This window comes from Leuciscus leuciscus (assembly GCF_965113295.1).
Source record: "Leuciscus leuciscus genome assembly, chromosome: 2".
NCBI classification, from domain to species: domain Eukaryota; kingdom Metazoa; phylum Chordata; class Actinopteri; order Cypriniformes; family Leuciscidae; genus Leuciscus; species Leuciscus leuciscus.
This window is the reverse complement of record NC_138726.1, coordinates 52,829,814-52,843,909: the sequence shown is the minus strand read 5'-3', so window position 1 is coordinate 52,843,909 and position 14,096 is coordinate 52,829,814. Positions and strand designations below refer to the sequence as shown.

Genomic DNA, 14,096 nt, shown 5'->3' with positions numbered 1-14,096 from the left:
AGTAGGAAATCAATTCTTGATATCAACAATTGAATTTGAATGGCAGCCTATGGTGACATATAAGTTATGTCACCATAGGCTGCCATTCAAATTCTTTACGTTCCTAGGACACCTGACAACGTCCTTGTTTGTTTTATATTGGTATGTGATTGGTTCACACATCAACAGCATTATATATCTTGATATAACTAGTAAAAATATAATTACATCAAAAAAAAAAAAAAAATTGTAGTTGAAATGTAATTTCTAATGTCAAAAATTGCCATTGTTACTAGTAGAAATATAGTTCCTGATATCAAAAATGCATATCCTGGGAATGAATAAAAGTTTAAACGGCTTGCCATAGCGGCAGAGAGAGGGGGGATGGGGGGGGGGGTGCGCGCGCTCGAATAAGAAAAATCCCATCTTCCGGCTGGAGTGCGCGCTAACAGAGCGGATTTTTCTTTGGGGGATTTGTTTTTTCCGCATGTAGAGGTGCTATTAAATCACATCAGTCAGGAACACATCCATATACCATGCATGCAAACATATTTCCCAATGCTCACGTAAAGGATTCTCTATATCCATAAATAAATAATAATAGTCTCTGAGCACAAATTTTATGACTGCTTCTTTTCCGTTTGATATGATGATCGTGAATCAGCCGATCACACCGATCACCGCTGTGCATTCAGAAGCGACGGCTTACGGAGTCACAGCGCCCCCGGTGCACTCGCTGGTAACGGTGCATGTAATAACATTTCATGCTGGTGGTAACGACACTAATGACAAGCTTAGTAAGATATGCATCCGATAAAGAGCTTGTTTAATAAATATCTCTACCGTCCAATTGAATCTGGAATGATTTTCAGCATCCTGCGTATGTGAAAAAGCAGCAATTAACTGTGTTTGTATGCCTGTCTATTACATCTGAAAACAACAATTAAGAAGTGTATTATGAACTAAGCGCTGCTGATGGGACCCGAGACGTGTGAATGGAGGACTAAAGTCTTGCCTGCACTGACACCCTGTGGTCAAGGAATGACACTGCAGTTCACTCACACACACTGCAAATCAAGACACTCCTTTGGACAGACACATCAATTTTATGAAATGTTAATATTAGTGCCATTACATTTAATCAAAATACTTCAAATGGCATTAATAAATGACATTTAAAGAAGAGTAGTTGATAAATAACAGGCATTTTCACATCTAGTTAAAAGGATACATTTGTTTTAGGTTTTCTTGGCGGATAGCAACAGTTAGCAACAATAAGTTTTATATTGTAGTTTTTTCCCTGTAATATTTGTGCATATTTCTCGTTATAGAATGTTTAATAGAAGGGGAAAAAAAGGATAAAAGGCAATCAAGCATTTATTATTTTTCACACCACAATTACAAGCGAAAATTGTATGTAATTTGGATTCAGTGAGTAACATTAGTCACATTGTGTGTTAATGTAAATAAAATAGGACTAACAATAACAATGTAAGCTGCTCCAGGCAATTATTGCATATTTAATATGTTGTTCATCAGTAGTGTCAATCACTCTATAATCCAAAAAAGACTAATTAGTGTATTAAATATGCATAATCATATATCAATATTTGATCTGATAAACCTGTTAGTTCAACAGAGAATGTGCTGTACTCACTTTTTCAAAATAGTATATGATATATGAAAATGTTTGTATTTCATTTTCAAAAGTACACCTTTTTATATACTGGAAGTTACAAGAATTACAGGTTTTTTATTTATCTAATATGCAACAGTTAACATGTTTCATAACTAAAAGTAAAGTTTCCCATCTTGGGAACAAGGAGGATAAATAATTAAGGCAAGTGAATAAAGGTTTTCATAATTTCTTTAAAGTGATGCATCACCCAAAATTGAAAATTCTGTCATTATTTACTCACCATCATGTTGTTCCAAACCTGTATGAGTTTCTTCTGTTGAACGCAAGATGATATTTTGAAGTATGTTGGTAATCAGACAGTTGACGGTAGCCATTGACTTCCATAGTATTTTTTTTCCTACTATGCAAGTTAATGGCTATTGTCTGTCTGATTACCAACATACTTCAAAATATCTTTTGCGTTCAACAGAAGAAACTCATACAGGTTTGAAACTAGCTTTTGTAGTTCACTTAAACCTGTGGTGCATCAAATACATATTCGAAGTACAAATGATGCTATAGTTTCTAGAAAACGATAGACAAATGCTTAAAACGGAGCGTGTCTCACTGCAGGACACTGTTAAATACCCAGGCAGACACTGAGGTGTGACTGTGAGAAGATCACGGTTGAGGGGTGATCTCATCGGTCTGTGTCGCAGTGTCCATGAGTCCTGGCTCTCTCCCCAGTCTGCGGGGTTTTAACAGGTAATCCGAGTGGAGGGAGGACTCAGTCAGGTCCACAAACCGCATGTAGCTCGCCTGCACCTTCTGAAAGAGGAACAGAAGCACATCAACACGCTGATTCAATTCCAGTTAGACAGATGCAGTTAGTTAAACAGGTGCTTTCTTCATAATGACCAAAGATGGAAACGTCCTCAAGCCAAAGGTCAAATGTCAACACTGTTGTTTAAGACAGGGAGGAACCATAGCCTGGTTACAACCAGACCATTCTCAGTAGTAACTGAGTTATGGTCTGGCAAAGCTTCATTAATAACTCATTTCCAAAGGGGCGTCACCAACGGATGTCGCTCAAATGCCTCTGGGCGCAATTGGATAGAACTAAAACCAATCAGAGCGATCGTAATCGTGTAAAGCCATATGGTGCGTCCCTAAGTTACACTACGCCATCAAAGTATGTACTCTTTTTGTGGAGAAAAGGTATTTACTTTTGAATGTGTAGCAAAAAAGTAGGCAAGCTTTGGGACATACTACTTCGTCATCTTTATCGGACGGATCTGTCGCGTGCGTCCTGTCACGTAAACTGCCCTGTCAATCATCTTGTCACAGTTAAAATCCTCGATTAAATCTAATTTAATTTCCTACCGTTTCGGAGAGAAATGTAGTAGCACGTTCATCTGCCAGTGGGTCTTTCATGGAGACTGTCCTCATGTGTTTGCTATTTGAATATAATAATGCATTTAAAAGTTGGTGCGCTTCACCAACGGACGTCGCTCAAATGCGTCGGACGTCTAAAACCAATCAGAGCGATCGTCATCGTTTAAAGCCCGCCTCAACGTTTCTGATTGGTGCCTCGATTTGGACGGATTAGAAATGGGCTTGAATGAGCTCTTTGCCAGACTACTTGCAGAGCAAATCTAAATTTGCCGGAAGTTTGGCTGTGTTTTACTTTTCCCAGGCTAGAGGAACCAGGCCTGATTCCAGAATTAAATCACTGAGGGAGATCTAGTAAAGTGCAGATGTAATGTGTAAGCAAGCTCTCCACACTACATCCCGAATCGCGTACTGTCGTGAGTAGGGATTACATTTGAATTTGAATTCACTTTGCGACCGTTAAAAAAAGTATGTTCTATGTATAGGAATAGTATGAATGTAATCCGGACGCACTGCATCCGCCATGTTGTCTTTATCATGTGACTTACCAGCACCAGTTGCGTCGCTTCACTGTCATTCATAAATCCTCTCCTGTGGCCTCATGGGATAGTAAAGTGTTCATCGTATATGCGGACTTAAGAATCTTGCCGGAAGTCGTCCGGAAGCTTTACACCTACTGTTTTCGAATACTATGGCTGCATCCGAAACCGCATACTATATAGTAGGCAAAATCAGTGTGTGACAAAAGAAGTATGTCTGAATTCACAGTTCTCATAAAAGAGTAAAAAGTACCGGATGATCTACTACTTCTGGCGTGATTCTGAATGGTGCATACGATGGACACTTTACTATCCCATGAGGCCACAGGAGAGAGAACGGTCTGGCTGCAGGCTTGCACTCTCAGACTACATATGTAACATGTACTTACCATAGCATTAACAGTAAATTATGCATAATTACATGCAACTAACCCTAAACCAAATCCTAATCCTACACTAACCCTATAGTAAGTGAAGTCACTTTGCAGAGGAAGCGAAGGTGAGAGTAATGAATGACAGTGAAGTGACACAACTGACGCTGTAGGTCACATGATAATGGCAGCATAGCGAATGCAGTACACCCGGATTACACGGATTACTTCACACACATAGTACATAGAACATACTTTTTTAACGGTCGCAAAGTGAATTCAAATTCAAAAGAAATAACTACTCAAGAGAGTATGCGATTTCAGACGCATCCAATGTATTCATACATGCTATTCTGGTAGTGTACTGTTTTTCGCATACTATATAGTAGGGAAGTATTAGATTTCGGAAGTAAGCGCATTCTCAGTTAATCGCGATCTCACAAAGTTCTGTTATAATCAAGGAATCTGACTGCATAGTTAATCTCTTACTTGCATCGTGTAAGCACCTCTGATTGGCCACTGCGTTCAAGAGATCAACAAACATGTCTGTGATTGGCTACATAATACTAACCGCTGCAAAAACACATTGCAAATAGAAACATTTGACGTTCTTCACAGCACAAACACAGATTTGTTGTTTTGTCAATATGATATTATTACAGTAAGGTGCTCTTGCTCTTAGCATCCTCAAGCACTCCCGTAGAACCGGGCCTGAAAGGAACACCAATGTATGGAAGCTTGTTTGCGCCACGGAATTAAAAAATAAATGAAAAAGGTCATTTCGAATTTTTGTCTTTTTGAGTTTATACTGCTATATTGAGTTACAATTGCTAGTTATAAACTCATTTCACTTGCTAGTTTAAATCTCGGAATTCTGACTTGTTAAAGTTATACATTCGCAATTGAGAGTTCACATCTCATAACGCTGACTTTTCCCCAAAATACTTATATTACATCTAAAAAATTTGACTTTTTTTCCTGAGAATTGAGTTTACATCTCACAATTCTGTTTTTTTTTTTCGTGTGTGTTATTCGCATATCTCTCGAACCGTTAGTCCGATGGATGTCAAACTTGACAGGTGTCTTGCTACGGGCATGAGTAAGTGCAGTGCCAAGTTTAGATTAGAAATGCAAAAGATATCGGTAAATATATCGGTAAAAGAAGCACACATTGGCTTTTGCTGCTGGCCACTCCCCCTCTCACACTGACACTGAGTGAGCACAGCCCAGGACCAGAGACAGAGAGGGTCGAAGAAAGCAGTTCACTGTGTAGCCTGCTCCCTGAATCGTCGCGCTTATTCATTTGTGGATGTTAACTGAATCTCAGCTACACTGTTTATTTCTGAATATAATATTTTATTCTAGTGCGCTTAACGTTATCGCTACTGTGTAATAGTAGCCTATGCTATTCACCAACTAAACATATCCTATTCAATGCGTTCACAGTCTCTTTCACGGCCATCATTTGTAGTAGCCTATTCACAAACTGTTTGCTCAAGCGTTTTCTCTGAGTTCACAGTGTAGCCTAATCCCTCAATCATGTAGTTCAATTTTCCATATTTATTGTATGTCATTATGTCAGTATCAGTATTTGCTTTCTACCATGCACAAATAAAAATGTCACTGAACTTTTGCTGTGTAATTGTAACAATGAACACTCAAACACACCGAACCAACAATTACTAAAAACACACACAAAAACTGATTTTGTACGGGCACTTTGCACTAGTGGTCATAAATGACAGAAAATTCCGTCAATGGCGGAGAACGAGTCAACAAGAACCAAACGTCAGAGGAGGTTCTGGCTCGGGAGGAGAGAGAGAGAGTTCTGTTATTCTGTCGTTTTGTTGCAGAAGCTGCTGGATTCGAGCAGGTCCCGTTTTAGAGCTGTTCATTTATTCATGATGACCTCATTACAGGGGCTGACCTTAAACTCTGCTTCGTACTGAATGCTCTCCCTGCAGGCCTGATCCAGACTGTCTCGCAGCTGCTGGAGCCTGCAAACACACACACACACACAAGCTCATGGACCACTTCAAAACATTATTACAAGGAGGAGGAAAAAAAGAAATAGTGCTGGAGAGGCAGTTGATGATGACAGAAACAAAATCTATAAATTCTAGGGTTCCTGTAGAAAAGGGAGAAGGCAGAAAGATACAAAGAGAGAAACTGATGAAATTTACAGAAGGTGGGAAGGAGAAAGAGAATAGCTGAGATGCATCACAACAGGGATCTGGGCTGAGCAGGGGGGGGAGTTTCATGTGTGTTTTTGCCTGTTTTGTAGCTCAGATATCTCTTCTTCATGTCTGTCCTGTAGGACCCGTTTCTCTCTTTCTGCTTTCATGTCACACTCCTCACAAACACGTCTCTCTGCGTCCTGCACACACCTCCTCACACACTCCTGACAGACAGAGGAAGGCAATGAGCAGAATGACTCACTATGAATAATGCGTTATTCTGATCGGGCAGACTTTAAACTGTACAGATTTGATTGGCTCATATATTAGTATATCAATCAGTAGAAAGTCAGTTAATCAGTAATTGCATTATAATCAGTTGTTAATGGTAGAAAATTATTAAACAAATCTAGCACTTTTCTTGATTTGTCTGATTTGACTACAAGAGAACCCTCACCCTAGCCTGGAAATCCAGACCTAAATCTGAAAGATTAATGGTCTGGCATCGACTAATGAAAATCGGCCGGCTCGAGGGGCGGCACCAAGCATGCATTTGAAAATCTCACTGCACGCAATTGGATAACACTACGACCAATCACAACAAGCCCCATACGCTTAGCTACCAGCGGAGCTTACTGGTAGATTAGACTCTTGCCGTTTCCAGTCGGCAAAACAGCAAAAACGTCCTTCTTGCAAAGGAAGGATTCGAGCGCCGTCTTCTGTTCCTCTTTTAGATAAAAAGCCAAGTCTAACTCGTTCATTGTAGCGGCCTAAGCTGTTTCAAACAACTGGTGTTCATCCATAGCGATCTTGCAATGTTTACTAATGACTTCGACGTCACAGCGCTGTCGTCATCTGTTTAGCTCGCCTCTGGCCCGCCTATATCAGATAACCCGATGTGATTGGTGCAGCTCGGATACAAGGACATATTTAATGAGCATCATTACTTGACGCCAGAGTAAACTTGCTGAGCAAATTCAACTTGTGCTCTCGCAGAGAAATTTTCACTGCACATCATTCAGTCATGTACAGCTATTTGTTGTCTTGTCTGTAAGGGTTGTTTAGTTTCATGTTTTAGTTTGGTTTTCCCTGTTCCCGTTTTCCTGAGCTCTAGGTCCTTGGTTGTTTCCATGGTTACAAGTTACACACCTGTTCCCTGTTCTGTTGATTATTTTTCCTTGTGTATTTAATGCCCCGTACACTTATTTATGATTTTGGGCTGTCAAATGAAAGATGACCTATCGTGGCGATTGATTTCTGTCATGGCTCCTAAACGGTGGTTCTACGTCGAACAGTGAGAGCGGTTCAAAGACGGCCGTTGTTACGGTCTTGCCACCAAAGATAGCCTACGATAATTTTCTGACAGTGTAATTTAGCATGATCGTCTCACAGTGTGTTTGCTGCTACGACCTAAATCTACTGACTAGCCAATAAAAATGCAACATGAAATGGCGTATTGATCAACGCGACATGCGCTAAAACTATTTACCTCAAGCTCCATTTGCAAGATTTGCAAGCTAAGTTGGCCTCTCTTCCCTAGACATGGCCGTGTCCATATTCTCCTCTTTCAGTTCCTCCTCTTTTTTCAGCGCACATAAAAACCACAATTGCCAAAGTGCAATTCATCTTGCTCTATTTGTTCACCACTAGCGCATGCTGATGACGTTTTATTCTTCTATATTAACTTGCGTCATAGCCTACGATTCAATAGGTGTCATCCTCAGCGTAGTCTACATACATGTCGTACCCAAGTTTATTAGATCTATGTCGTACAGTGTGATCTGAAATGATCTTATAGGATTTCCCAAATCACAGTCTGTAGCAGGAATCAGCCCTTTTTTTCTCAGTTTCTTGTTCTGTGTTAATGTTATGTTGAAAGTGTGTAGTTATTCTTTGTTCCTAGTGTTTAGTCTATCTTAGTCGTTTCTCCTGTGTCATGCTTCTGATTGGATTATACACCACCAACCCTGACAGAGCCATTTATAATAATTCAAATTTGATTTAATTGGGAATTGTGTAAAATTCTTCATTGTGTATGGTTTATGACTAGAACAGTTTTTTGGTTAAGTATGACGTTTTGCAGTTATCTTTACCTGGCAAACCAACCATTTGCTTACTTCTCTGAGGGGCATTCAATTTCAGAAATTCCTTTTTCAGGACTTTAATATTAGCTTTGTAAAATGTTCTGTGATTAGCTCATAGTCTGTTTGATGCAACTGGCACCATGCATCTCAATTTAATATAATATTGTTACAGGTTTCATCTGGTTGCTAAACCAATTGCTTTGAGGACTGTAATTAAAAAATGATTAGACAAAACAGGCAAAAAAAAACAAAAAAAAAACTATTTGCTTAGTGGAAGCTCAAAATTCAAAACTTATTTAAACTCAAATCAGTATTTCATGTCCACATATTTATTTGTATAGTAGCTGCGTCATGCACAAGCATGATAATATAGTCAGCCAGACATTATTGCAAAATAAATCAACTAATTGTACATTGTCCAATAATTTTCTTTAGTACGTTTACTACAGACCTTATTTTTCTTATAATTTGAAAAACCCCATTATAAAAACCCATAGGAAAATTTTGAGGGACAAATGAGTCTTCCGTGTTTTGTCGTCCCGACTGCAGCACTTCATTGCCACCAAAACGTAACAGACATGTTTTGACATGTTTACACACCAAACAAGACATTATTTAGTGCTCTTATGAAGCTGACCTCACCACAATGTACTGTAGGTTTATCTGGTTTATTATTGTGGGAACCAAACATCCAATTATAAAGATCAAGATAAACAAGACCACAGACACACACACCTGAGTCTCTTCTCGTACGGTTTGTATTATTGTCTCTCTGGTCTCCTCTGCCTCTTTGTTCAGCTGTTCTCGCAGCTTCCTACAGGCTTCCCCTACGGCCTGGACCTTCTCTTCCTCCATCCGAGCCTTCAGGCCTTCACAACGAGCTCTGAACTGGGCCTGAAGCTCGACCTGAAGCTCTCGCCTCATTTCAGCCTCCAGCCTGTCCCTCGCTCGCAGGGCCTCCCGAAACTGGGCCTGCAGACTCTGGGGAAGACGCGAAAGAGATGAAATAAAGGGATGAAAACGGATGAGGAGGACAGAGAAGGATGAAAGACAGATGATGAAGGTGTTGGGGTGAATTAGAAAAGTGGGAGATGGAGAGGTAGAGAGAACACAAGGAGACAGAGGGCGTTAGGGAGGGAGAGGAAGAAATGGATGGATGATCAGAGTTGGCAGGGCAACTGTACTGGGCTTATGAAGAGGAGAGTCATCTTTGGGTTTGGCTGCTGCTTGCTTTCCCTGGAGAGCAATTACACAAGCAATTACACCCTATTACAAAAGCTCTTCTCATTTCTCTGACACAATGGCAAAGATTTGACTGCTACTGGCATTGGAGCCGAAACCGGATCATTCGTTAAATCTGACACTCGGATGCAGCGAGGATTATGCTGCTGTTGGACAGGGGAAAAGAAGTTGAATTAGAAGCCGAGTCTTTTTATCAGAAAGTTTTAATCAAGTCCTAATAAAATCTCTCCAGACTGCTTCCCTGGAGACTGAAATATGGCTTTCTGAATTCCAGGAGACACAGTGTTACAGTCTAATATGTCTGTATTAATTACTTTTTCGACATGGTTCACTTGAGGATTACAAATATTCACCTCCTCTTGGAGTTTAAGGGCAGCACGTTTCTCCTCCTCTGCCAACTGCTTAAAATCCTCCACGACGGGGGCGTCAGGCTGTTCCCGTCCAATCGCAGGTCGGGAATTGACCAAGTTTGGAGGCAATTTTAGGTGGTTGTCTGTTCTAGCGTTGGGAGATGACCACGGACACAACCGTTCTCCTAGTTCTGAAAGAAGAAGTGGTTTTAGCATGAGAGTCAGTGGTTGCAACAGGTGGCAACTGATTATAATCGTATAGAAATCACATATGGCTTTTAAATATGTATTATAAATGGAAGATCTTACGCATGCTTCATAAGGAAGTGTCTCAGATGCACATATAGGAAAGAAAAAACATAAATGTTATCTCTAAAATCTCACTCGTTTATCCTGGACACTTAATAGAGAGCAAATGAAAACTTTGGTTTAAGTCTTTCCACATGTTCCTCCTGTGGAAAAAGAGCCACATGACTCTTTCTAGAGTTTCAGAAGAGAAACATCTCAAACTGTGCTCAGATTCGCCAAGAAACCCAAGTCTGTAATCTAAAGAGCTTTTTCCAAATATCTCAGATTAAATTCTTCCAATACTAAAGTATTTGAGAAATTTGCCCATGTTCATTTACAGTTCTATTCTTAATGTCAACAGTTGTTTTATTTGTGTCTACTTTTTATTTATCCTACATTTTCGTATGCGTATTTTCGTATTCGTCATTCAGTGGCTCTAAATTGTCAAAACACCTCTTGAAATGCTTGCTACGAATGCAAAAAATTGATCCCTATCCCCTTTTTTTTTCTTTTGACAGATAAAAGTTTCGAAGGCAGTGTGTAAACATGCCGAAAAATTTCGGACTTGTATATGTCCACACTGGAAGTGGCATGCTGGATTTGTCGTTTGGTTGCGCCCCTTGTGTCAGGTGTAAGAAATTTCAGGAGAAACATCTAATAATATAGCCTAGATGCCAGCTGAACTTAGCCCCACCAACAACATTTTTAGGTCGGGAAGTTCGGTCTGGACTTGATCCGTTGTGGAGCTATAATGCCCGAACAAAAGCTGTTCGGACCAATCAAATTGTCAGGGTGGGCTTTATACGATGATGGACAGATGATCAACAGTAACGTAATCATCCACGTCACCAACGAGCGCTTGGGTTGAATTCGTTTACTACAAAGATGACTGCCGCTGGAGAATTGAGATTTCACACTTACAAATAAGTCAGATAGAATAAATGCATATTTGGCGTGCTGTCTGAGGAGAGGCTCCGGGCTCGGTATTCGGCCCGAACCCAAAGTACTCCCCCTGTATTCCAGGCTGTGGAAGAACAAGCCAAGAGTGAGTGGAGGGATGCTGAAAACTGTCAAGAAATGTTAGGTGAGTTGACAGATTGAATAAATATATGCTTCCTCTCATTCAGATAGGGTAGACATTGTAATTGTTTGATGACAAGTTGATTGGATTGATTATTTGAACGTGCTCCTCCCGAACTTTGTTTATGAAACATCATGTGTAGATTCCGCCATCGCGTCTGTTATAGAAGATATCGACAGCGCATTCATTTGAAAAAAGGAACAGAGAACAGCGATCAAGGCATTTGTCGATCGAAAAGATGAATGAAGAACATACGTCACTTACTCCGTTGCTCTGATTGGTTGCAGGTCTATCCAATTGAGTGCAGAGGCATTTTCCTTCCTGGTTTGGTTGAAACGCCCCATAATCACAGCCCAATGGAGCAGTATCAGACTCACATTCTGACCAAGGGGGTAATCCATCAGCCGGAAACTGAAGCTTCCCCGGGCGCCGCCATTGATTAGCAGACCATCACCTGCTGTTAGCAATCCATTGACTCCCATTCATTTTGGCGTCACTTTGACAGCGAATAACTTTACATCTGAGGCGTTTAAAGACTCCATTTGTCCATTATTTATTTCTAAAGAAACACGAAAAATTTATAAAAGGCTCCATTACCTTGTATCTTACGTTATGGCCCCGTAGAAGCAGTTTTTGTACAAATAGGCTAACGATTGCGTCATAACCACGCGACTCTCTGTCGCACAGTAGAGAAATGACCGTATAGACAGGAGGAGAAGCTCGCGGGCAATCGGGGGGACGTGGAGGCAAAATGACAAAATAATTAATCAGAATACTTAGCAAAAGTTGCTCCTGCTCCTAGCTCATGGACACCTCCTACTCACGCTCTCCGTCTCTGCAAGTTTCGGAAGGGAATGGTTCAGATTTCTCTTGGCACAGCTACTAGAAGACAGACGGGTTGCTCACGTCACATCTACGTCGTCAAGCTCAGTTTGAGTCTACGCAGTACGCTCAGCCATCAGGAAGTGAGTGCTTCTAATTGACTTCACTTTTCTCCGTTGAATCCAATGGGGTCGCTGTGTCCATTTCTTTTACCGTCTATGATTCTGACTAGAATCTGAGTATGACGACGTCAGGCTACTAATAATACACATGAAACATAAATAGTTATATAGTTCACCCAAAAATGAAAATTCTGTCATAATTTACTCATCCTCATGTTGTTTCAAACCTGTATGACTTTGTTGAAAGTAATACAGGTTTGGACCACCATGAGACTGAGTAAAAGATGACAATTTTCATTTTTGGGGGAACTATCCCTTTAAGGCTTTGGGTGAAATATATCTTTAAGTTCTGAAAGAGCAACTTTTAAATAAATATATATTTTTGTTTCTCTCAAATACATATTCATTTTTTTGGTGGATGAACTTTTTTGACCTCTCTTCCTACATTTCTCTGTTTGTTGGACAAAAGTCCAGTAGCAGACACTGCGGTAGTAAATGCCAGAGTCATTAGGCTGGACGTGTGTAGGTTGATGGCACTGATTGCTGTGAGTTTTACTCTGGTTGTCTGAGGCAGAGAATGTTCTGTTCTGCCCTTCAGCATGAATTCAGATTACACTACTGTAGAGGAACCTATATGTGACCTGGTATGCGCTAATGAAGGCTTGAAGAGAGAGGATGTTTGTGTGGTATTAAGGCTAAACTCACCCAGAATGTGTGTGTGGAGCACTCTCTGTGTGCTCAGAGTCGTCCTGTTCACCATCTTCTCAAGAGACCTTGTGTCCCACATTTTGCCTTCACAAACACTGAACCTTGGTCCACAGAAGCACCAGAGATTGGTTCTTAAAAACTCTCAATTTCCTAGTCTCCACCACGTCTCATTCTCTTTCGGGATTTGTCTTTTCTCTCAGCCTTTGACTTGCTGATGGTCGCTTAGCAACATGGACAACAAAACAACAGACTGCGCTGCTTAGCATTCAAGAATGATTTGATCCAAGAGATTTCAGACAAGATGCCTGCCAGCGTGTGTGTGTGTGTGTGTGTGTATGTGTGTGCGTTTGATTGTGTGGAAGTGTTTTATGAGCAGCCTCCCACTGCGCTAGTCATTTGAGATGTTTTGCTTCAGGGTTCATGCTCATTTGTGGGTCACATTTTGTGGAGTACAAAGAGCCTAAAATGGAATATAATGCTCAAAATGGAACCTCACATATATTTTGAAATCAAAACATCCAGGAAGATGTAACAGAGATATTCTAAAACAATAAATCTAATCAAAAATAAATCCCAAAACTAAAACATATCAAATTACAAATTAAATAAAAAAAGAAACCAACAACTGATTTTGACATTTTCTAAATACAATACGACTGGTGCTTATCCATGCAAAAGTTGATGCCATGATCCCCACAGTAAATACCCACTGGAATGCCACAGGGCTCAGTACATAGACCGCTTTTATTCTCCCTTTACATCAAATCGGTATTCATCACCTCTTACATCGTTCTTATGAAGATACTCAACTAATTATCTTATTTCATCCCTCTAACAACCAGGTATCCTCATGAATCACTGCATGTCTGGCAAGCATTAATGCCTGGATGAAAGTTTTATCAAAAACCTCTGTTGATCCCAGTGAGGAAACAACTTTGCCTCCTCATTCTCAACTCTTTTCAGCCACACAGAAAGCAAAAAAACCCTCTAGTCACACTTGACAACTTCCTGCCATTTGCACCCACAAATGAATCAGATTCACCCAGCTGAACATCCACTAAGTCAGACCTTTTCTCAGACAGGCACGATCCCACATGCAGTCAGTCAATGCTGAATGACACACCTTCAACACATAGCTCCTATAGCAGGGCAAAGAACTTTGCTTTTCCTCCTCACATGATGTGCGAACAGCAACATCCTTACTAATCTTCAAATGCAGACACAGCTAAAGAACCTTTTGTAAGTCACGTTAGATAAGAGATATACAGTACATATGTAGTTCTAAATGTTTTTGTGCATATCTGTATGATGATATGTGGTTTG

General features: G+C 40.3%; 1 protein-coding gene across 1 annotated transcript; it reads right to left on the bottom strand.

Moving 5' to 3' along the window:
- Positions 1 to 1,338: 1,338 nt before the first annotated feature.
- Positions 1,339 to 13,011, bottom strand: LOC309492356 (uncharacterized protein). The gene is made up of 6 exons (XM_082161290.1): positions 12,771 to 13,011; positions 9,756 to 9,943; positions 8,896 to 9,141; positions 6,173 to 6,300; positions 5,827 to 5,896; positions 1,339 to 2,425 (listed from the first exon to the last, which is right to left on the bottom strand). Exons 1-6 carry the CDS (start codon positions 12,850 to 12,852, stop codon positions 2,279 to 2,281), a joined length of 861 nt encoding a protein of 286 aa, XP_082017416.1. The 5' UTR covers positions 12,853 to 13,011; the 3' UTR covers positions 1,339 to 2,278.
- Positions 13,012 to 14,096: the final 1,085 nt, after the last annotated feature.